Source organism: Ammospiza nelsoni, chromosome 8 (genome assembly GCF_027579445.1).
Source record: "Ammospiza nelsoni isolate bAmmNel1 chromosome 8, bAmmNel1.pri, whole genome shotgun sequence".
Taxonomy (NCBI): domain Eukaryota; kingdom Metazoa; phylum Chordata; class Aves; order Passeriformes; family Passerellidae; genus Ammospiza; species Ammospiza nelsoni.
Genome location: NC_080640.1, coordinates 7,658,696 through 7,684,833, shown reverse-complemented (window position 1 = coordinate 7,684,833; position 26,138 = coordinate 7,658,696). Strand labels below are relative to the sequence as shown.

The 26,138-nt window shown below is 34.7% G+C and overlaps 1 protein-coding gene across 3 annotated transcripts in view; it reads left to right on the top strand.

Moving 5' to 3' along the window:
- The window catches only part of ATRNL1 (attractin like 1), a 428,690-nt gene that overhangs the window by 120,907 nt on the left and 281,645 nt on the right, over positions 1–26,138 (top strand). For all 3 annotated transcript variants that reach the window (XM_059476726.1, XM_059476727.1, XM_059476728.1), the window contains exon 20: positions 8,843–8,936. In XM_059476726.1, coding sequence (XP_059332709.1) covers positions 8,843–8,936 — 94 coding nt within the window. The remainder of the gene's footprint in view (positions 1–8,842; positions 8,937–26,138) is intronic.

Here is a 26,138-nt window from a genome sequence, read left to right as displayed (position 1 = left end):
TCTGTGATAAGAAGCTATAATTTAAGATTATTCAGACAAAGAAAATCTCACATGCTAAGTTCCAGCAGATAACATGATTTTGTTCATGCTGTACAAACAAAATAGCAGAAGGCTTTGATGAATGAAGGGACTGTCAAGAAATCCCATTTTGCAGTAGTAGTGGTATTTTGTTTTGTTTTCCCTAATTTGTTTTTTACCATTCAGTATTGAATAGAGATGGCACCAATCCCTTGGTTTTTCAAAATGAAATACCTTATAATAATATTAACTAAAGTGCTGGAATTTGGTTTTAGTAGAAGGAAAAGGGCTTCTTGGTTCATATGAAACACAAAGAAAAGGGATTCTAGCACAATAATTCAAGAAAAGCCTCTTGTTGCTTTTTGCAGATTTTGAACAGTCAGAATAAACGCTCTTTTAAAAAGACATTTTTCCCCAAAGGTGATTTGAAAATTTATTTTCCTTCCTTTAATGAAGGCTCTTTACTGAACAGTATCCAAGATAGTCTGAACTCGGAGTGAAGCCTGGTTTTGGGCTTAGTTATGAATTTAAATTAGGTTCACTTCAATCAGAATGTATTCAAAATCAGTCCTGTGCTACTAAACCAGAAGTGGATTGCCATTGGAAAAACTTTGTTGAGGAACTTGGAAAAAGGCATCTTTAAAAATTACTGTTCCATTTTTTTTGACTGCCAAGTAAAATGTGCTAAGCAAACTTCTCAATATGCTGTTAATTTTTGTGTACACAGATAATTTTTTTGAGTTTTTTTTCTTTTTTTGTAGATTAGAGCTATATTGTAAAGTATGATTTCTAGCACAATTAATTGTAAGTTCAAACAAAAAACTCAAACTAAAATTAGGAAACTTTTTATAGATACATTTGTATTCCATAACCTACTTAGAATAATGCTAAGTGAAGGACCCAGAGTTACACTTCAGCGAAAGTACAATTGTCAAGTATCAATAGACATTCAGATGCTCATAATTTTATGAGAGGAAAAAAGAAGAAAACTGTTAAATGTAGCATGATTACCCTCCAGAGAGAGATTATTTGTGTGACTGTGGGATTTCAGAAGGTTTTGACAGGATGCCTGTTCAACATGTTTAACATTTTTGATGTTTTTCCTTGACTGCATACAGAAGACTTTTATAAACTTTCTGTCAAGAACAACTGTTTTAAGCTACCTCTTGTTTCTCCAAATCTGCCTTTACTTCCTAAACCAGGATGTGTGTTCTCATAGCAGAATTACGTGATTTTAGGAGCAGTCAGCATGGCAAACTGATTCAAGCATCACCTTAGGATTGCTGTTGGAATGATTGGTTGTGGGGAACAACCGACTTTTTTTTCTTGCCTAAGAAAGTTTTATTTCCATCCTGAACAATCACAGTGTAATTGTGTAGTTAAATCACTAGTAACCAATTTTATCAACTACACTTTTGTTCCTTAAGCCTGATGGCTACACTAGGCTGCTTTGTGTAACTTCTCCATCCCGCAAAGTTAATTCTAATTTACTCTAGTGGAGTGGGAACAAGGCAGCTTTTTTAAAATGAAAAATGAAAAGACCTTAATTTAAACTGTTCCTGAGGTCTACTATGCAACAAAAATATCTGAAATAATAAAAAGTATAAGAACAACTTGTGCTATCTTAATCTGTGTAAGTAGCAGGCATTTTGTGCTTGTTCAGCATCTTACCCTGAGAACTTTGAATTCAGGCATCCTTTAATTGATCACCACTTATAGCTTTTACAGATATTGAAGAGATACAGCAGTTTGATTTATATTATATTCCTTTATCTCTGTTCTTATGTAATCTTCTTGCAATGATTAATGACAATTCTCTTGCTCTCACTGATGTTAGTGATCAAGTCCTCCTGCATGCTCTTGTGGAGCACGATTTCTGACAATGATGAACCAGTTGCTCTGCATTCTTATTTTTGTGGGGTTTTTTTCAGGTTTACATGCTATAAATTTATTTTATGTGGTAAGGAACACTTATAAAATGTATTTCTGATGTGCTGTCTGAGCTTTGTATCAGTATGTTCACCTTCCTAATGAAATGTGTAAATCCATTGGTTTCCAAATTATGTTCCTAGAGGAGATAGGCAGGACATGATTTAGAAACTTTCAGCTGTCTAGAAATGTACTGATTTTGTCAGGCTTTGATAAACAAACATATTTTACCCTGGATTGAAGGTGATGTCAAGAGCTCACATAGATGTTGTGTCTGGCTCAGGGGGCACTGGGGGCAGGCAGCTGCAAGCTGAAGATGACATTTTCTTAAATCACTGTTACTTGATCCTCAAATAAGCCTTTGACTAAAGCCAGTCTTCTCATCCCAAATGCAATAGAAAAAGTAGGAATTTTGCTTGTTTCTAATTTCTGCATCTCCCCTTCTACATGTGTTTTGGATGGAAATGTCACCCCTTTCCCTAGAGGGGACTTGGGACCCCCCATAGCTGGTGAGAAAATAGATTTTGAGACATTGTGCAACTCATCCCTCAACTGATCGAAAGAAGATCCTCAAAAAAACTTGTAATGGCATTTCAGTTTGATTGCAGTTGATTCTGTCTTCATTTTCTGAGTGGTAAATGAAATACATTATGATGCCAGACCACATTAGTTATTTAGGGGGAAAAAAAAGCCTCCCTTGCAATGGAATACATTAAAAATCAGTTGTATTTTGTACATCCTAATGGCTAAGGGAGGGAAATTATTTGCTGACTTCTTTACGTTTCGTGGCATTTTTGCTTGATAAATTGTAGAAATCATTTCTTTTCTTTGGGCTTTTACTCTGAATGACCACATACACACAAATAGTTGCAATCACCAGTTGTTGACTTCAGATGTTTTTCACCTTAGATTGGAATTTTTTCGTACCTTTAAGGCTGCTATGAATAACATTTGAATGCTTTTAAATACTTTTGCATTTCATACTGCTTTATAATAGTCTTTCTATTTTTTTTTGTTATAACTTCCAAAGTGTTCTCTTTAGAGAGAATGGGGGAAAAACTAACAGCCTTTTGATGAAAGGAGCTTTTTGACCAAAATTTCCAAAATAGTACAGAAGCTGCTGTCTTAAAATTTAAAAAGACCTAATAACAACAATAACAATAATAATAATAATAGCAGGTACTGGGCCTTCTATTGTCTGAAAAAGTCTTAAACACATTTCAATACGGACATTAGACCATAAAGGTATCCAAAAACTTCATTTTATGTTTTCTCTTTGTGAATAACTGTCAAGACTGATTATTTTAGTTTTTACTAAAGCTGGTAAAAGTTTGTCTGTCAGATCGGAAATTACTTCCTTTTTAAGTAATTCCAGTTTTCTCTTGTGTTTTCATGTGAGAAATCTCTTCACAGCTGAGGAAAATTAAGAGTAATTTAAGAAGAGATATTTTGACTCTTTTGAAGGGTCTCTTTAAATGCTTGGATATGTAAAAACTGTCCCATCAGATATAGACTTCAGTTTTGAGTTGAACTCTTAAAATCTGTAGGTTAACCCAGTCTAAGTTTGTAGGCAATTTAGTTTTTGGTAACTAATATTAATATTATGTTTAGAAATATGAATAAGTGGAAAGAATGAAAAGGAAACTGATAAGTATGACATGTTAAACTTATCTCCAAATAAAGTAGTATTAATAATTTCCCTTGGAATTTTTCATTTTTCTATGTTCAAAGCTAGTGTAAAAGTTTCAGTTTTTCAAACAGATTAACATGGAAAACATGAAAGTGCTGCTACTGTATTTTGTGAGTTCATGTGACAATGTTTTTGTTCAGCATGTTTTTTGGTAGAAAATGCATATTATTCCAACAGAAAGCTATAAAAATTCTGTGCAATGGCTCAGTATTGGCATGAGAAATTCAGGCGCAGCATTACTCTTGTTAATTGTTTAAGATTCTGCTCAGTTCCTAACAAGAAAAAAGATCCTGTCTTTCTTTCAGTGTTAATCTCGTGTGTTGCATTTTCATTATCTACTTGTATAAAGGAAAATTATGATTTTCCAAGCTGTCTTTATACTGTTACTTGCTGATGATTAAAGACAGCTTTACTGTGATTGCTTGAGAGGTATTTATTACAAATAAACAAAAGAAATCAGTTCACTTTTCAGGATGAATGCTTTGAACAGAAGGAATAATGAAATAGAAACACTGCAGGGCCATTTTACCAGAGCAAAAATGGCTAAAGAACAAATACAAGCCTTTAATTAAAGAAGTTTGTCTTTAGGTTGAACCAAAGTAAATTTTGATTTCTGCCACAGATAATCAGCCTGTCTGTTGTTTCTGGGTTTTTTAGGATAAATATCCCACTTCTGGAATGTATGTTTACTCCTAAAAGCGAAGGAAGTGACACCTGTGATTTCCAGATTGTTGACTGTTGCTTTTCAGGAAAAAATAATTGCCTTACCAGTGGTCACATGATCTCAGTAGTGTTAGTTCAAGCTCGAGTGAAATTGTCTGTGTTCTAATATGACTTAAAGTTGGGTATCTGAGTGACAGGAATCCAAAATATTTGTCTGTTCTGTTTGCCTTTTCTCTCTGTCTCACAGTCCTTAGCACTGTGTTAGTACACCTGTGTTTTTTTCTTTTTGTGCTATTAGGCTACTATAAAAATAAATTAATTTGAGACCAAAGAAATATAAATCACACGGTAAAACAAGAAATTTAGTCCTATATGTGTTAATTTTTCTATTAAGACAGATTTATTTTGGAGGATAATCATGTCACTGTAAAATGACAATTCCATTACTGCATGTACAGCAGTATGTTCTTATAGCATCTTTTTGCTTTTTCTCTCTTTTTTTTTTTTTTTGTACTCCTGGTTTTATTGGTCATTGCCTTCACAGCAGTTCTTTAGCTTAATTTTAATGCTACTTGGTGATATTGCAGAAGTGTTATTGGGCACATTTTTTGCTTTTAGATTTCCTGTCTCAAAGGCCGAATGGATGTATTTCCTATAAAAGCAATTGTTGAATGCGAAAAGGGTATCAGGGGCTTCTAGCTAAATATACATTTCTAGAGAATTAAGTGACTAGACAGTTTTGCAATATTCCTAATGTAGAAAATAGTTCTGTAGGGCAGTTGCCATATGAGTAGACTAATAGATTACATAGGTGAACATTTACAGGGAAACTGAGCATTAAAATTTTGGATCTAATAGAAGTTTATACTTGCTATTTCTTACTTAGCCTAATCTACAAGAAATGCTCTATTTCCTTTTCTTTTGATTTAACGTATGCCTTGAATGTTAGTAAAATTAACAAAGTATCACACCTCAGTATTTAAAGGTATTGTCATAGCTTTCCTTTAAAAAACATCAGCCAGGTGTCTGATGGTAATTATCCATGTACAGCTCTGGTTTAGCAACCTTTCATGTAAGCAAACATATTTACTTAAATCACCATCTGTAGTGAGCTCCATTTGAGAGCAAAAATGCTCTTGCAGCTGTATGTTGGAGATGGGGGCTAAGCAATCAGTGTTTAAATTCAATTGTTTAAAATGCACACTGCATGGAAATGGTGATGGGTATTCTTTTGCTGTCAGCAAGAACATTTATATGCTGAGCTGGCAACTTGGAATCAATCATACAGCGGATTTATTATTTAATAAATTCTATAGGGTTGTGATTTTGCAGCATGGATTTGCTCTACTGGATTATATTGTTTTCATATAATCTTTCTGTTCCACTTAGAATCTGCATGTTGTACAAAAGAGTATTTTGAGCTACTATTTCTCTAAAATAGAGTAGATATTGCAAGGATGAGTTGTTTTCTTCTTGTTTTTAAAGCTCTAATGTCATCATTTCACTTAATATGTAAAAAATAACAAAAGAAATGTTTAAATTCTACCTTTTATGCAGATTTTTATTGTGAGCCATAGATTATTTATTTTAAATATTTAATTCTTGGTAAAAGCATGATAATTAAGTATTTAAATTAGCAGGCGTGCATGGTATAAACCCAAGTAGGAGATGAATGCACAGAATTATTTTGGGAAGACTTGAGGTTGTCTGAACTCGCTTTTTCTGTCCAAAGGTGCAGCAAAAAGTACACAAAATCATGGAACTATTTAGTTTGGGAAAAACCTCCAAGCTCACCCAGTCCAACCATTATCCCAGCAGTGCCAAGCCCATCACTAACACCCATCCCCAGGTGCCACATCCACACATCTCAAATCCCTCCAGGAACAGTGAATTCACCACTTCCCTGGGCAGCCTGTTCTAGTTCTTGACACCCCTTTCAGTGAATGAACTCAAGTGTTGGCCTCAGAAAAGTATGGAAAATATAAATTGAATCTCTTTTCCTGATTTCTGCCAGCTGACAATGATTGGTACAAAATATGATTTTAAAACTGATCCCAAGACTTGGTCTAGTTTAAGTAGCAATAGGCTGGGAAAGATCCTACCTTAGCTGCAGTTTTAACTGTTGGCTGCATTATTATCCCAGGAGTAACCATTCACTGAAAGTGGTTAAGCAGAGAGAAACAAATAGAAAATTATAAAGAAAATATATATAGAGGAATACAGAAATATTGGGGTAATGGAAGAATGTCAGTCTTCTTCCAAATATCCTAAAATATCATCCTGCTCTGCTATTGCATTTTTTTGATTGCATGCACTCACATTTGCTTCAGTAACAGCAGCAATGGCTGAAATGAATTTTGTTTTGGTTACTCCCACATAGAGATCCACAGATGGATAGGAATCCATTTTTCATCACACACTTGCAAACCCTAGATAATTACCTGCATATAAAAAGCATATTGAAATATGCTTTCATTGCTGTGAAACAGATTTTTTTTCTAGATTTAAAAAGTAAAGCAAAGGTGTTGTCTTTTCCCCTGGTATTATCCAGGACCAGTGAGGTTAATAATAGGAACTTGCTGAATGAGAGTAATAAATGTTCACTGAAGAGCTGCTGCTATATAATCACTTATGTTTTCCACTTCCACGTTTGTGATCTACATCCTATTAAATGAGCAATAATTGTGGGAGCAATCAATTAAGGTTAGTTTGCAATAGCTTTTATATTTGTGAAAACACTGACAGCTTTTGGAATGTGCTTCAGAATTTACCCTTTTAGCTCCTTTATAACTTTTGTGCTGTGTTGTAATGGAGCATCACTGTTAAGAGTACTTAACTATAAGCAGAATAAGATACTAAAAATATATTCCTGTATTTTTCACTGAAAGCATTGCAAAGACTTACACAATTAAAATTAACTTTTGTGAAGAGGCTTTTCCAGCTTAAAGTGCCTAAATAATAATTCTATAAATGTAGAGTGGAAAACATGAATGGATTTGGAAAAACTTAACTGATAATGTAGTGGCAGCACTTCAATGAACATTTAATGTAGAGTGTCAAGAGGATAGCAGAATTACAACATGTAGGATTTTGTGGTAACTGCAGGTATTTTTCAGAGGTGTTGTTTTATGAAACAGAGAAAAACATCACACATCGCTATGTGCTGCACAGAAATTTCTGGTGTTTCTTGCAGACAGATTGAATGCCTGGCACCTTCTTAGTAAGAATTCTTCTTTAAGTTCAGCTGGCTATTTAATGAGCTCTGAGGGCTGAACAAACCAAGTCCTGAAATGGGCATATTATTTCAATAATATCTTACATTTAATTAGGCTTTACATTGTCTTGTACCTTTTTCTCTGTTTGTCTTAGGCTGTGGCAAAGAGGTGAGAGTGTGTATGGGATGGGACACTGTCAAAGAAGGATTTATTGTGTGTTATTCCTTATCAGTATAAGGGAAGTTTAAAACTCAATCTATGATAGGAATTCAATATGAGATTATAAAACAGAGAATAAACTTTTATCTTATACAGGTCACTACTTGGTACCATATCTGTTCCCAAGCAGGACCTCGTATATTAAATCCTTTATCTTAGTCATAATTAAAACTTCAGTGAAAGCCTAATATGAACATCATGGTGGGTTCAGAGTTACTTTGGATTAAAGAAAGACTTTGGGTGTGATGTGAATATTAGTAGGGAGTCATTCTATTGATGTGGGGATGTGTTGACACATTTACCAGGGAGAGATTAGTAAGTTTGGTACACTTGGTTAGGAATAAAAAATGGCTGCCTAAACAAGATAGAAATAAACGTGGAAAGGAAAAGGAAGAAGAGAACTCAGGAACTGGGAATTGGAAAATGTTTTTGAGGTGAGAATCTATCAGGCAGCAAGAGTGGCAGTGAGCAGACCAATGTGGAGAGAATTTCCTTGGCCCTGAAGTGGAGTGGGGGGGTGATGTTGTTCCTGTGATTCTCCTTCAGTTCAGATTCCAGGAGCTTTAAAAGTTGTCTGCTTCTAGAAAACTCTTCTTGAGGACTATACCTGTAGTGTTTGCTCTGCCTTTGTTCAAATGGTTTCTGAGATTTCTTTTTGTTCGCTTTTGAAAATAGCAAGAGTTCCAATTATATTAGATCTCTTGCCAAACATCTGCAATGACACTTTAATTAGACATTTCAAGCTAAATGGATTTTGTCATTGGTCAGGATTTCACCCTGTGTAGCCAAGATGAATTATGAATGATTTTCTGGGTTGCACATTGAAATGGTAGATTTTAATTGCTTTCCTCAAACTGCTGTTACTTAAGGTGTGGAGGACAGCCTCTAATGATGCAGGAATAGTTTTTAACTCTGCAGAAAATAAAGTAAGTGATATGCTAGTGAATTTTTCTGAAAAAGATTATAACTGAAGTAGTACTAGATATATATTTCAATAGAGCTTGTAGGAAATGTGTTTGGGATGAAGTATTAAAATCTAAGAATATTCACCTCATTATCAAATTAAGTATGAGTGAGGAAATCTCATTTTTCCTTTTTGGTTTTACAGCTTGCACATGCAGTGGACATGCAAATATCTGTCATATGCAAACAGGAAAATGTTTCTGCACAACTAAGGGAATCAAAGGAGACCAGTGTCAACTGTGAGTACAATTAAATGTAGCCTAAAGTTATTACAATCCTTGATTAGTGAATAATCACTATTTTTCCCATTTCATATTGTTGTTTTGGTACTGGGTTTTGTGATTGATCTGCAGATGCTTTAGTGGTGGATGTAGTGTTCCCTACATTTCTTAGGAAATTTCACTATTACTTAGATTTTAGTTAAAAGAATTACATCACAAATTTCAGTAATGTTTTGAAAGTACTGAAGACTTTTTAAAAATAATTTTTTTTTCCAAGAACAAACTTGAATTACTACTATTTATCTTCCTTTCTCTTAAGTTTTTAAAACATTAGTGTAAGGCAAAAAAAATCATATGAGTTGGTAATTACATTAATTACATTTGTCACTTATTTTGTTGGGAATCTACAGTGATATAATTTCTAGGGTTTTGGAACCGTACTAAGGTGTTTTAGACATTTTCCCACATCATAAAATCAAGACCATAGGAATGTGTAGACCCGTCATGGAAAGTACTCTTTTTTTTTGGACTGCAATAGCCTCTTGTTTTTAGAGGAAGAGTTTGCACCTTCACAACAAATGGAGTCCTGAGAACAATCAAGTGCTGAAGTGGAGTAACTTATCAAATAGTACAAATATCACATTGAAGTTAATTGTGAATAGCCTTAAAGTTAAGACGCTTCTTTCAGTCTGTTCTATCAGGTACACCATGTTATTTAAAATAGGAACTTTATTAATTTTGCAGTTTTAATTATTTTAATAGTGTCTGACAACAAACTTACCTTAGCAGTTTTGTTTGGAACTGGGGAGAAGGCACATGAATCCAGCTGACTCCTCCCCAGCAGGGAAGCTGCCAGGAGCTTCTGCTCTGCCTGCCACAGGACATCCACTTACACTGGATTTGTGAATTTGTCTTTGATAGACTCAATGAACTGGCCTGGATCCTACCTGTAACACTTTGCTTGATAAATTGTAAAGAAACAAAAATTTCTGATGCAGAGGATCTGTGTATATCCGTGAGAAAGAGCTGTGCTGGCAGCTCTACTGTTCCCCTGGGACTTGGTGTCCAGCTGATTGAAGACTCTCAGGATGAGATGGGAAATCAAGATTAGGACTAAGTGATGAAATTTTATCATGACAAAAGCAGGAATGATGATATCTTTAAGTTCCAAATGAAGTCTTCACTGATAAGTCTTTTTCCCCTCTTTTTGTGCCCATACAATTAATCAGTTTTAGGTGTTAATGAGTGATCTGATTATCAGCTACCAGCTCTGGACTTGAATTGATGCCATTCTGACTATACAAAGAACAGGAAGAAAAAGACAACAATTTCTCCTCTGTCCTTGGTAACACCTGAACCACAGAAAACAGTTTCAGTGCTGAAAATGCCAGTTCTTTACTGACTACCCTGCACATAAGGAACCCTTTTCAGGCCTTCACCCCAGCCTGTCTTTCATGTATCTCTGTGGTTGTTGGTGTTATTTGTCCTGTGTCTGTTTCATCACTGTTTATTCCACTGTCTGCTGTCCTGAGTTTGTCTATCCTAAAAGGTTCTTTTACCCCACTTACTGAACTAGAAGAGAAGAGGTTTTCCTAGTTGTGGAATTCCCTCATCAGAAGTTACAGCAATTCCACAACACAGATGAAACAGAAATTTGAATTTTGACTTCTCAAGAGTGAACTTAAAATTGGAGTTTCAGAAAAATCTCTTTTTTAGTCACATGTAATGCATTCCTCTTCTAGATTCATACACAAATCAAAAGCTTGTCCAGGGCAAGCTATGGTGTTTAAGCATTTGATATTTTAAGTGTTGGTGAGTTTTTTGGGATGAAATAATTTATATCTGTTGGGTTCATGGGTACTCAAGCAAATAACCACAGATTTTGAGTTGGAGGAAATAGTTAGACTGTGTCATTTCACTCTCATGGTTGTTTAGAAGTGATTCACTTATGTATGGAAGTTTCAATCAAATATTTTTTTATCTATTTCATTAGAACATCAGGAGATGAAGAGCATTAAAAAATAATTTTAAAAAACCAATCACTAATGAGTCACTGAATGCAGTCCCATGCTCATTCTAAACTTAATATGAAGAATATGAACTTGATTTGTTTTGTATTATGCTTAAAAAAATAGAAAACTATTTCCTCTTTAAAAATATTTTGTACACTCACAACCTCTCTTGAATGTATCATAAGATATATATGCAGTCATTATCTAGAAGATAAGGAGAAACTAAGATCAGCTCAATTCTTTCCTTGTGTTTATTACTTTATTATATTCTGTATAAATAATCTGAAACTTGAATCAAAGTGGGAATACTTCTCTCCATTGCTCTGGATGAATTTTTTGGGGTTATTTTGCTACTGACTAGGCTAAAAACCTCAGCAGCAAACCTACAACCTTGTGGTTTGCTAAAATAAGTAATTCAATGAAAATTCCAAACTCTGGCTGTTCAGTGGGAAAGATGGATTGATATTTCTGTCAAGAATCCTATTGATTAAGAAGTCATAGCTGCAGGGCTCTGTTGTGCCTTGTGGGCAGAGATTTTATGAAATCTAGGAAAGTTTACAACATTTTTTATTTTTATTTTATTTTTCCCTCCCTACTTTATCAACTCTGTACTTTCATGTAAGATCTTATTTATTTTATTTTTACTTATTTGTGTATTTTTTTAGCATACCCATCTCTCAGTTGCATTAAATCCTTGATTGTGCTGTTGGATGGCATGCAGCACAGTGCCATTTGAAATTAAAATTAGTAAAGTTGTAAAGTTTTTACGCATTTGTATTCTACTTTACAATGTTTCTTAAATGACCATATATGATCATGGTCATATGATCATTTCACATGATCATATATTTGTCAAATGTTAATATTTTTGTTTCTGTTAAGTTGGTTGTTTCAGTTGGTAAAAAACTTCTAGTAATCTCCTGATCATGAGGAAATTATTGGAATGGATTGATTATTCTAAGTAACTAGACTGTAAATATTAATACTAGATACAAATAAAAATACTTGATTTCTTGTTTTTCCCCTTAATTTTTTGAAAATGAAATATGCAATTGGTATTAACAGGAAAATCATGGTGATTTAAACCATATTTTCAGGGGAAAACTATTGCTTCAAGGCAGTTGTTTTATTTAATTTTCTCTAACATTTGATTTACTGGCTGCTGATTTTATTTTCTCATAGAATTCTGTTGACAGAGGTTTTCAAAATTCCATATGTTTTGGAGTATCCATATATGCAGGATTATGCACAGGGAAATTTCAGGGAATAAGTTTGTGGGAATGTGCAGAAAATATAAAGGGGATGTTTCAAAGTTCAAATTTTGATATTAAATGAGAGAAATTTTGCTGGAGGCAAGGAAGAAAAATATTAAAATTATGTGATCAAGTTAGTAATTAAATAATTCTTTGAGAAGTTTCAGTAAGTCTGGGCTCTTGCAGGTGAAAGCCTTCACTTGGTGATGTGTCTGTAGCTTTTGTCATCACCATGTAAGAACTGGGCTAAAATTTGGCTTCAAAACCTCTGTAATGAAGCATTACTTGTTGGAAGGAAAATACTGGGGGAAAAGTATGATTTCAAATCTCACATTTCATAGTATATTTTATATAGTTGTAAGAAGGATAAATTCAAGATTATAAAATGTATTGCTCAAATGTCCACACCATTGATTTCTTAGACATACCCCTGATGTAAAAGTGGAAGAAATACTATTTTATTTATGAAAATATACGGTATTTATTTGGTAAAAATCTTTCCTGTATGTAAGCTTTAAATAGCTATTTAATAATGTAAGGATCTGTGCATAAAAAATAAGCACTTATTGATAGTCTGCTGCACATAAGAATAAGATTTTAAAATATCCAGCCATACTCTTCTGTATAATTTCCCTCCACAGAATGGTACAATTCATCTTATAGGTAAAAAAATATACTGGGTTAAGAGTCAAATTCCCCATTCAATTGATATCACTGCAGCTTTATTTTCAGATAGCAGAGTAAATCTTTTCCCAGTTATTTCCACACAGAGCTTCTCTTGCTGCTTTTCAGTAGGAGAAGAATTGGCAGCAATCATATAATAAATTCACTTGATTTGAACTTCCTTTATCACAGACACACACACAAATCACAAAGCCAAATAGACAAAAAGGAATTCTTATTGCTGGAAATTTAATAAAAAACCCCTTACTCTATTGAGAAAGTGCCTTTTCCTGATTGAGGGTATAATCCATTTAATACTGGTTACCATGGTGGTTGGTGGTTTTCTAAAGTAAAGTTTAAAAGTATAATATTTAGTGGTTTAAATTACCACAGGAACAGCATTATTTTTTTCCCTGACTTCAACGCTTTTCCCTGTATTTATGTCATTTGATAATATTTCACCATTAGTTTAACATATTTGATTGTATTTGATAGGAGATGTTTTCTACCTATTCCTGCTGAGTCCAGACCTTGATTTTTTAGTTTAAGAGGAAAGTTTGACATGCTAATGCATGTTACTCCATTACCTGTGAGGTTTGGTGGAGAATTACAGCAAAATCTGTCATGTAGCTACTGGTGAGTTTAGCAATGTTGGTGGGTTTAGCAACTGCCTCTCTTATTTAACTGCCTGAAAATTTCAGCTTGCCTCTGTAAGGACAGGTTCATGCTCTCAGCTAGTTCTCACAGTGCTGGATCATTAGGTTTCTAAGGAGAACAATAAAATAAAACTCTTACTTCAACATTTATGAGTACATTTATGTTTTAAATGTACTCATTTTCTGCTCTACATGTAGTAATTATTGTCAGATCTTTCAAAGATTTGAGCTATTTTTTCTTTTAATTCATGTTTCTTACATCAATCATTTTTTTCTTAAATTGCAGCTTTCATTTTAAAAATATGTCTAATATCAAAGCTTCAGAGCATGACCCAAATGCACTCTAATGGCTCAAACCCTCAGAAGGCACTTGAAACATTTGAGATCTAAAATTTGAAGAAAAGGAAAATACGGGTTTTGGCAGTATTGTAGGTCACTCTTGGCCTTTCTGTTGATTTTTTTTTGTTCTGCAGTAGGCTCACTTGGTCTGCTTTGGTATATTCAGTATATTATATGTAAAGTTCATGAGGCTCTCTGGGATCTTTCAGAGTTGCAGGCTATCTGTAAGTGAAACTACACTTTGTTAAGCATTGTTACATCCAAACATTACATTTTATTCAGGAAATTGTTCAGTTTTGCAGAAATAAAAAATGAGAGTTGGAATGTCATGTATCATTCCTAGAAGACAGTGCTCTCAGAGCAGAAGTGAGCATGAGGTGGTAGCTGAGGGAGAAGCTGCAAAGCACCTTGCAAAGAGCTTTGTACCTTGAGACTTCATTCTCTTCTGTCCCTATGCCTTTTATCTTTCCGAGTTTCGTAGTAATTGTCTGGAAAATGGAGAGCAGTTTCAGCATGAGAGTTTCTCTTTCATGACAATGAAGTAATTTTGCTTTGGTTTCTAAGTTAGGATCTTCCATAACCTATAAAAATGTCTTTTGGTTTGGCAAGTTTAACAGAGGAGGATCCTCTTACCACTGGGCTTTAGCTGTTTTCTAAGATATTTCATAGTCATTACTTCCTTTTCAGGCTACCTCCAAAAATGCTGTGTAGAGCAAAACAGTTATTTTTTTACAATTGTTCAAAGCCTCCTGGCTAAAGGAGTGCAAGCAGTGTCCTTGTCTCTTGTGCCCACTTGGTTTATGTTTGTACGCATGCTGGATAGAGATTTAATTAATATCTTTTGGTTTCCTATTTGAAAAACATACGGTGCTGGATTTTCTTTCAGAAGAAGCGAATCTCTCTTTCTGAACAATTGTTCCTCCAATGCCATGATCATGTCATTGAGGGACTGGCATGTGAATAATCTGGTTTGCTCAGTGCAGGTTATAGCAGTGAAGCAGTGGAACAGGGCAGGCAGCCCAGGCCTTTCACAGATCCCATGCCAGTGAGATCTGTTTTGAATTCCAGTGCTCAGGATGCATTTGTTGTAAGGCAAACATATTTAAATAACATGCTAGTGGTTTTTGGTGCAAACTGTCAATTGTCTAGAGATGTACAGTTAAGGCAATGCTTCCACTGCTATTTTTATTGAAATAGAATAGCACAGCGGAAAAGAACAGAGAAGTTGGCGTTTTCTTTATGTCTGAAATAGACTCATAAAGATTTAAAGCTAAATATAAGATGAAGACACTTATTCTGCCTTTAATTAGTTAGGTACTAAGTTCAGACTGAGATGAAATAAGAAGTGGGAGTGATGCTGATGTATACTCATGCAGGAAAAAGAGAAACAAGCAAAGACTGTGTCCCATGGAAGAATTACTAGGAGCAAGAGACAGGGAGGTTATGGCTGCCATAAAATTGCTTTATTATTGAGTCTGATTTTTTCTTACCCAGCAAAGTTGTAGCTTTAGTTTCTGTGCTTGTTTTTGGAAAGGAGGAGGTCAGAGGGCTTTGTGAATTGGGCTGGCTTTACATCTTGCCTAGGGCTAGCTTTAAAGCAGAATTGCACATATCTGCATAGCCAGTGCTGTTTCTTAGTCTCAGACAGGGTCAAAATAGTTTGCAATGACTTACAATTTGAGGTTGTCTTTTTTAACCCCAGTTCAAGCAGTTGAAAGTGATGGGGCTGTGCTGCATTGCATCTCTCAGGATGTGCAATGGAGGCACCTGGGAATGCTGCTCTGCGGCCAGGACTGGAACCCAGTTAAGAGCTAGGGATGCTGAGAAACATCAAGTCACATAAGCCAGAACTCAGTATGAGCAGCTCTTGTAAAGCACCAGCCCCGTGGAAGAAGTGTTTGCAGTTACAGCATCTCCTGGCTTTGCTGCTTTGAGGAAATTAAAAAGGAGACTGGAGAATTTCTTGTAAGACAGCCAATAGAGTGTTTAAATTCCAGAAAACACTTGCAGGAGGCTGCTGGCAGTGAAGACAATCTTCTTTTCAATGTGTGGCTCCACCAGGCATTTGTCTTTCCTCACCTGCATGAACCAAATACCCCCAACACTACAGTCTGTCCTTTCTGCCAGGTGTAGTGCTGGGGTCTCCACAAAACATAAATACATGCAGCTTGATTATCCTGGTCAACGCCTTTGTTAACTATTAATATAATTATTCTGTTCTTTCATGTTGCTGGAGTTGGATTATAAACTGTCATTGTTCATGGGAGCCATAATTAATCTCACCATAATTAATTTCTCTCAATCAGAAATTGCTAGGTGTAGGATAGGATCTGGGAATTACTCTGCAGGTAGGGGGGAGAAAGAACACAGATTTCCAGTACAGTATGAATTTGGTTTACCCTTCCTACTACTTTGGTTTAAGATAAGTAGATCACTTTAGAGAAAGAAAAGAAAATAACTAATGGCTTTTCTGGCTACTCATCCTGCTGTCATCAGAAAAAATCCATCAGCTGAGTTGTGACTGACAAAACCAGATATTTCAGGGAGTTCTTTTAAAAAATTCTATTATATACTGCTCTGTTGTAACTGATTAAATTCAATATGTGCTGTGTTACAGTAACAGCCCTCTACATCACTATTATTATTGCTGGCTACTGCTACTGCAGTGAGCTTTGGACAATTAACTATGGAGCAGAAGGGAGGAAAGTGATATTTCCTTTGTGGAAGGCAAATATTTAAGGAGATTAAAAAAAAATTGAGAATAAACAGTCCTACAAAAGTTTATGGAGGACAAAATCTTTTCAAGGTGATCATCTTCCAGAAAACAAATGTTGCTACTACAGTTTTATTATAGACTGGGTATCTAGAACAGAGAACTTGACATATTTTATTACTTTTGCCTTCATGACACATAAACACTGGTCAGTTTCAGTACATGTAAACATTTCAGAAATCAACGTTCCCAGAGTTCTCAATGTTCTCTTAATTTTTTGGAGTTTTTTAGGGGATCTTTGCTACTACAGAAGACACAGATCATATTTAAAAATGGCTTATCAAAATGTTATGTATCATTATTGGTCCTCTGTGCTGGAAAATAGCTGAGGAGGAAAACCAAAGGGCTCTGACATGTCCCCATCCATGCTGATCATTGCAGCATCACAGACAGAGGCAGTTTGTCAGTTCTGTGCAAAGAAGGGAAATAACCGAAGAAAAGGACTTACAGCAGTATTACTGTGTCCTTCAAAAAACCCTTTAATTTAAAAAAAAATTGTTTTTGCTGTATAAAGTCATCAGTTTTCGGTCGTTTCATAAGCAAATAGGTTCTTTTTTATTAGTTTTCAATTTAGGGTAAGATCAGTCAATCAATACTGATTGACTATTGGATTGCTACATCTGGAGATATATTAATTGTTTGAGCTTCTTTGTAGAGCTTCCCCTTTCTCCTGTGGTTTCCACCAAGGATAAAATAGATGTTTAACCTTCTCTGGTACAAGCATTTAAATATATTCTAGTAAAATCTTCATTAAGTTCTTTCCCTTTCATTCATGGTACCACTGTATTGAGTAAATAGTAAGATTTTTCTACAGTATTTTATTAGAGAGAAAGAAGAATTGGGTCATTTTCTTTAACTGATTATCTGAACAAATGAGGTTTGGCTGGCTGAAGTTTAGAGAGAATGGAGTTATATTGTAAAGAGAATTATGATTTAGTTACAGACATTGATTTCAATACACAAAACTGGTATTTCATTATGTGCTGCTAGACTTTAAGTACTCAGTAATGGAAACTCCACTTGTGAGAAAAAATAGTAAAAATTGTTGTGGGCGACAAATATATTGAGTTTTGAGACAGATAATTTCTTTTCATTTGAAAGTGATCTGTGAAATTGAGATGATTTCAAAGGAACCCCAGCTGTTTCTGAAAATAGTATATTGTGCATGTTCATGTAAATTCTGACCTTTTTTGAGATTTGTGACAGGAAAGATTCTATGGTGAGCTTCTTAAATGGTATTGGCTGTCCCCCAAAACTCACCTTTTCCATTTTTGTTGGGTTTGCCTTTTTTTTTGTTTTTAAATGAAGTTGTAACTTACTGAAATGACACCAATTAGTGAGGCACAAAACATCAATTCTTAGTAAATGATGAATAGCACTTATGCCTTTTAAATGACTTAAAACATTTTTTCTTTTTTAATTTAAGGAAAATGCCTTTTAGATAGAAATGGGTGATTATTTGGCCTGATCTATACTTAATATGTTTGAATATTATTAATATCCATCATTTTCTGAGATACTTGATTGAATGTAGTCTGAACTTTTTTAAAATGGATTTTTTGGAAAGTTGTAAAATCACTGTAATTAAATTCAATGGGAAGTATATATATATAGGAATTACTTCAGAATAGTTTTCTCTTGAATTATCAGGACACTATGCAAATAAAATAAAGCATTAGGATATTGCCTGTCAAAATAACTATTTCCCTTACTATTTCACTGTGTGGAAAATGCAAAATATATATGGAATGGAAGGTAAGTTGGAATTTAACCAACACTGTATTTCTCTCCTGAGTTGAACTAATATAAAAAAATCCTCTTGCACTCCAGGCTTTCCTTTTTTACCTGGACAGAGAAAGTGTGCAAGGAGAAATTACAATGAAAATAGCTTTTCAATAGAATCTGTATTACGTTAGGCATTAAGATCCACAGGTTGAATGATTTGAAGATGATATAGATTTTATTGATAGTAAACTGAAATGTAGAGTTGTTTTCTGTTGAAAACCAGGCTTGCAATAGTACAGTGAGTGTTGAATGGCTTTAAAATGGTTGTGTTGCTATTGCTGCTTATTGCAGCCAATTGATGATGGAATTTTGATGAGGACTAAACAAAGGCTGAGGGGACTCTCTGCGTCTGCTGTCAGGGTTTGTGCTATCCAAGTCAATACATCGTGGAGGATGTGGTTTTTATTTGAAGGAACAGCAGTTTTCTAAGGTAGATCCATCCAAAATACTCATGGTTTCCTTATTTTCAGTGCACAAATTCAATGTATGTAGTAATCCAAACATTTGATTATTTTTAAATTGTGAGTTTAAAAATACTGGTTTTTTGAATCTCAAATTCTTCTCAGTAGATCTACAATTCTCATGATTTTTCAAAGCTGCTGAAAATCTCTTAATTATTCTCAGTTCTTAACTCTCAGATAAAATACTCATTGTGCAGCACAGATCTGGGCTTATAATGCACACCTGATAGGCCATTAGTATGGTAATTAGTAATTGGTACAAGAGTTGTTAAAGTTGAAATAGACATCTGGTTAAATCAATTTGTCATTAAGGGAGTGCAAGTGTAGAGGTAGCAATGGGAAAAGAAAATACCAGTGTGAGAGCTCAGATCTCTCTCTCAGCTATCAACACAAAGCTAAGTTTGAAATTGGAATAATGCCTCTTTCTCTTGCTTGATATGGATTGCTCAGTGCTCAGCTTGCTCAAAATACCATGCCCTGTTTATATTTTAAAATCGATTTTCAAAATCATACAAATGACTAAAAGAAATGAAGCTACGTTGTGATGAAAACTCATTGATAGATATATCCATCAACTTCATCTGGTGATATTCATATATTTTTATTTACTGAAAAAGTGAAGAAAAGAATTTTTTTAGAGCAATAAGGAAAGTCTAGGTCAGGTGGGTACTACAGAAAGTATTTGATAAGAATCTCCTGGTGATGGAAAGACTGCTTTTGTTTTCCTCTTACGGTCTCTAATAGATGAAATATGCATCTTCCTACTGCCATTTTCATTTTCTGTTTCCTCTTTCAGCCAATTGCATACCTTTACATTTAGATGAAAATTTGACTGGAATAGTTTTATTTCTGGTTTCAATTTTTATTTCAAAGTTAAGACATTGTTGCTAGTTATTAGTTTTAAATTGCTTCAGTAGTTGCCAAGAGTATTAGAAGAATGCACACAAAAGATTAAAGCTATGCACAGAGAGAACTAAGAAATGTGTTTTGGTATTAAGACATGGGAGTGAGAAATGCATTAGTCCTCTTTTTTTTTTCCCTGATAATTATATAGACTGTGCACATCAATTACACAGTGCTAAATCGTTCTTAAGGAGTCCTCATCCTGAGGAGCCTGCCAACAAACTTGCATTCTGCTGCAGCTGCGTGTGCAGACATCTGGCAGTCAAGCAGGTTTTCTTATCTATTGAACCTTCTTTCCGTCCCAGCCCTGCCTGTGCCCTTGCTGCAGGAGAGCCCATGTTCTCCTGCTTCCCCATGGCCCAAGTACAGTGATGCTGCAGAGGCTTTCTGTGCCACTCCTGCATTTATGATGGGTAACTGAAATGAGATAAAAATTCCATTCTTGGATGGTTGGGTAGATAAGGGAACTGCATACAGCATTTTAGAGTTGCTTGGAAAGCTGTAGGTATCTGAGTTGTTCTTTAACAATTAAGGTAATGAAGAATAGGAGGCTGTGAAAACCATGCTGCTTCAGAAGTGTGGTTGAAGTCCTATCCTTTATTTGGTTACTGAAATCTATTGTGATTCCCTGTACTGATATTCTTCCTTGCTGCAGCTTTGTCTATTTAAGAGGAATATTATTTTCATTCCTGTTTAAAAATCAGGAGGTGGGCTGCCTGGGATAATGAATTCTGCAGGCAGAACATATATAAGCAGCTGTGCCTACATAAACATCCTTTTTACTTTGCCTTCATTGATAGCCTGCATTATCACGTGAATGACACGGAATAATGTAGACTTGAAAAGACAGCAAGTTACAATAAACATTACTGAAAAATATATGTAATATTTTACCTCTTACAAGGTAAACTCACAACATTTGATACAAAAAGTAAATTCTCCATCACATGCAAGGTATTTACAGGGAACGATAACTGATAAGGCAAGAAGAAATAACAGAGGAGCAATTCTATCTGCCTTCACCAGCTCAAAGATAATAATGTCCTAATATTAGAAATACTCCCTTATTCTTTTCTTCTTCTGTACTGAGTAATCACCACTAGAAAGTATAAAATATAAATAAAACTGCACAACCTTTGCATGTTTTGAGCTTTCTATATTTTTTTTTCTTGTGGATGTATTGAAAAATAAGTGGTATTTATCAGCTGACTAGATAATGGGGCTGGGGAGCTTGATTACAAGGCCATAAATCAATCCAAGAACCTGATGATATGCTAAACTTCAGCAGTGGAGCCTGAGTGGCTTAGATTATCACTTCAGAAGGATTGACCTAAAGATTTAGTTCTTCATCTCTATCTATTATTTCTATATTACAAAAAAGGAATTTTCCAGCAATTTAAGAAAAGAACAAAGTACTAGAAGGCTGAGTGAAAACTTAGCTAGGAAAGCTGTTTTAAATACTGTCAGGAGTCTGATCCAGAATCAAAGAAAACTTATAATCACATTTGAAAATTTGATCTGCCACAAAACTTTTTATTTGCAGTGTTGCACAGAGCAAAGATAAATTTAGGAATACTGGATTACAGCAGGAGGCCAAAGTGAGAGCAGTAAGATTGGCAAACCAACATACAGAATGTGTCAAAAAGGGCTCATTGTCCTGCAAGAAAAGACTTTTGGCTTGCTCACAGAGAAGTGATAAGAATTAAAGGGTAAAGGAACAGTCAGGCTGAAAGAGATTTAATAAATCAGATTTCATAAAGAAGACTTAAAATAAAATATTTGTCCTGGAAATGAGTTCTTACAAGATCTGTAAGGAGATAAGGGCAGCAATTACTTTCTAACAGCTGCTACAAAATCTCATCTTGTTCTCCTTTAGGTCATTTTATCCTCTCTTACGCAGCCTCGTGATTTAATCACAGATTTGGGCCCTGATTCAGATCAATATTTTAATACATGATAACACCTTGTTGCTTAGGTTTAAGAGGGGATATTCCCTGGTTTGGTGAGAATTGGGAACATAAGGTTTACTTTTGTTTCCCCTGCTCTTGGGAGGCTAATTGTAAAATGTCACTATGGAATAGCAGCTGGAGTTTCACAAAACAAGTCCACAAAGTTTTTTTTCACTCCTAATACTTTCCTTCTTTTCATTCATTCATTTTCCTTCTTTATGTTTTTAGGTGTTTTCTGTACTTGGTAAATAAAGAGGTTTTTTTAATGAGGAAAGGTAAAGTTGAATGTGACAAATGGTGTTTGTAAGAAATGAAAAATGTATAAATCAATGCTTCATGTTGAACAGAAGGATTGCCTCCTCTGTAGTTATGAATAAAAGAGGTAGTAGCACATCTAAACAGATGAACAGCTCCACTGCTGTTCAGTGCCAACCACGTGTAAGTTAAATAACTCTGAGATTCATAAATGGGAATAATGTAAATCCATTATTTGTGAAAGATTTTTTTTTTTAAGAAAATGCATTTTTTGTTGAATTGTACATTGCACTGTAGGGTTTTTTTCCCATATTATTTTCTGTTTTATTTATACCACCCTGATGTGAATAAAATTAAATGCATTTTCCACCCTGTTTTTAGGGTAGAAAAAAACCTTTAGGATGTTTTTCTTTTCTTAATTATTTTATCTTTTTGTCCTATGCCTTTATGAAACATTTCCTGTGCCATTACTTTTTTGCTTTTGCTCTTACATTTTTTGAAAATACCTAAATATGTGACTTCATAAGTGGTTTGATATTTGCCCTTCAGCAGCTTTTGTTTGAGCTTTTGTGCTAGTTTTATATAGTTGAATAGGCCCGTTTTTCATTGTCTGCTCAATATTCTTAGAATATTTCTGTGTAGTTAAAGTTCTGATATCGTTACAGGCTGGTTTTAGACTTAGTTGTTATGCCAGAGGAGGTTGATTCTTTTAATTGAAATATTTGAACCCGTGCATACTCCCTATGTGTCCTCAGCCTTTGACAATTTCCTCAGCCTAAGAATCTCTTGTGTCTTGTTTTAATTATGTTTGTGACAAATGAAATTTTCTGCAACAGGTGTCATTTAAGTACTGGCCTTAACATAAACTACAATGAACATTCAGCAAACAGAACTTCTTTCATTGAGAAAAGAAAAAAATGAAAGAAATGGTGACTAATGTAGCTTTTGTATAAATATGGTAGAAGTTCTAATTGAGCTATTCCAGTTATATACAGGCCTAGAAATGGAAAAAAAAATTCAACAGTACAACCCAAGGATTATTCTAATACATCTTCTTCCTTCATAGTGGTTTTATTGACCTTAATTCCAGATATATCCAGCTTTCTGTGTTTCTGAATAGTGTATCATATTTGATATTTTGAATGTTCGTAATACAGTAAATTGTCATACATTCTATTATCACACTGTAGTAAAAACTGCCAGGTAACATTTTGTATGAACATGGTTTTCTGCAAATTTAAAAGTCATTGCTAAAATTTGTGAGTATTCCTTACACAAAATTCTGCTTTCTGATTCCAGAATCCAAACCTGATTATCAAAAATTTCTTCCATTTGGCAGTAAGTCATATTGTGCACATGTTGTTTTTAATACAGGACGTTTCACCATAGTTCTTGTCTTTTTCTTATGAAATGTTTGTCAGTTTAATATTTAGCCTTTTGAATGTATGCTCACTCTTACTAATAATATGAATATTATGAATCAATGAATTCAGGATAGCTTATAAAATAGTCTGTGATTTCAAAACTGATATGGTGCTCAAAACACTTCCCTACCTGAAGAAGAACTTCGAAATCAGAGGGTCATCCCAGTTATATTTTCTTTAAAACAAAAATTCAGAAAAGAAACTTAAAATGGAGAGTAAATTAGTTGGATTTTTTCTTCCACTCTGATAGTCTCCAAAGGGGATTCACCTCAGAGTGCATCTCTCCACTGTACTATCACTTGATTTCTTTCTCTTATTTATGGAAAATGCAACAAATACTTTGTTTTTATGACGTGATGGATCATTTCAGTCACCAGAATTCTTTTTCAATTGACATTAAAATATTTTGCATTTCTAAGTTATGGTTAATGTTGCAGATTTTAGCACAACTTAGAAACCAAGTCAGAAAACAAGTGAGAAAAAAGACCTTAGGAATGTGAAAACAACCAAGGAAAGGATTGTATTTTAAATATTTTGGAAATCACTCTCTATTATGCAAAATATATACACATAACTGATAAATATTGTAACTGAATCTTTTCTCTTAAGTACTAATTTTTGATACTATCTCTCAGTTTAAAAAAATATTTTGTATTATAAACCATTGGCTAAATTATTGGACTGAGGGAGTTTATTATTCCTTGACTTAAGCAAAATGACTGGGGACAGATTTTCATGCTGGCACGCAGAACAAATTTCATTCAAACTGAGATGAAAGGCGGTTAATGTAATTGTAGCCTATTATCCTGTGCAGGCTTGAGTTAAGAAGCGAACCAACAGACAGTGAGAAAATGATGGATAGAAAACAGAAATGCTCAAGGCTGGTGAAATAGAGACTTGTGAAGGGATTATTCCATAACTGTTCCACATAATCTCTGCATCAGTAATATTCCACCTCTACTGTATGTTTGGATTACTAAACAGGATTTTTGTATGCCTCCTGCATTCTCTTTATTTCTCTCTGATGTCAAAAAAGTCCTGGTTTAGTAAATTTCATGACTTTGTAATCAGGGTTTTTCCTGGGCATGCCGTAAAGCATTCAGTTTTCTTTTCTTTCTAAGCACTTTTTTCTTTGTTATCACACAGAGTGATAGGAAAGTGGTTGGCCACATAATTAGTTAGTCTTTGATCCTAAGTTCATCTAAGGGACTAGCAAAAACTGTTATTTTTATTAGTGTATTGAGTTAAAAAGTAATAAATGTTCAACTCAACACTCTTTCAGCTGTAAGAGTGGTTTTATTGCATAGCCCTTTGAATATAGTTTTTCATATTTTAGGTGATCAGATAGGGATCAGATTAGGACTGTGTTCTGGCAGATTACCTGGTTTTTATTATTCCATATCATTGTTCAGTAAGAGAAATATTTTTTTAATACCTACATATTTTGCACTGCAATCTTTTAAAAATTGAAAACACGTGTTGGTCTCCTCAGAATACATAGAGAAAGGTGCTAAAATGTAGTTCAAAGCCTGTTAATTACAAAACTAATTCAATAGGTTTGTCACCCTTGTTATAGCCCATAAAGCAAAGAAAGAACATTTTTTCCTCTGAAGAATCTGATTGTAGCCAGTGTAATACATATGTCTGAGGCAATTCTAGCAATAACTAGTTGAAGCATTAAGTGTGATGCTTACAAAATGCAGGAGATCGATTACTGATCAGAAGTCCCACTAAAGCTGCTGTTTTATGGCCTCTTTGCAGAGAGATTGAGTCTTTGAGGCACATGTGATGGAATGATAAAATATCTTTTAGGGGAGTGTTGGAGTTTGATTTCCCAGTCACTCCCAGTTGGAATGCTGGATTTCTCTCATCCACTGTGAGTAGTTTCACCAGAGCTCTTATAGTAGCAAAACTGTTTATTTTCTTTTCTCCTTCTGACATTGTTTAGGATAAGACTTTGTGCATTTGAAAAATGCTGCATTCTGTGAATTGCCCTTTGGGAAGTCTTTGGGATTACTTAAAGACTCTGTTCAGTGCTGTACTCACACAGGAGCAAGCGCTGCTTTCCATGGCAGTCCTGTGCAGCCTGCCCATCAAACCCCATATAAACATAGTCTGAACAGATCAGGGCTGGCAGAGCAAAACTCCTGCTATGAAATACTTCGTAGTCCTCTGCCATGAGGCTATAGTCTCATTTTGGTCAGCTTTTTTTTCCTTTAATAGTCATTTCTTTTAAGTTTTCTTCTTAAGTGTCCAATAACTTCGAGGAGAGATGGCCAAGACTGGAAGTGTTGACAGTTTCAGTATTGTTGCTGCACCACAGACAGAAACACTTATTTACAACACTTTGGCACTTCATAAAGCAGTATCAGTGTCATCTCTGCTCCGGGAAATTCATGAGGTTATGTGCTATAATGAGCTAATGGGGATTTGGGCTCTTCATAGGCAAGAGGCCAGGGAAAAGCCGATGTGTGTATCTGACTTGATCCTTTCTCCAGCCACCCCGACATTTTTCTGTGTTCTATTCATAATAGATAGTTTTCTATCTCTTGGATTGATATATTTTTTTAATAAAGTCAAATAAAAGATGGTGCAGGTTAGATGGGATTGATATCCTAGATATTAAAAAGGACTTTATAAAAGGCCAGATATGCCCAAATGGAACGATGGTAGGCAATAACACATGGATATGATAGACTGCTGTGCAGAGGTGGGATAAAGAAAGTTCTTTTAGGCAGAAGGGGAAC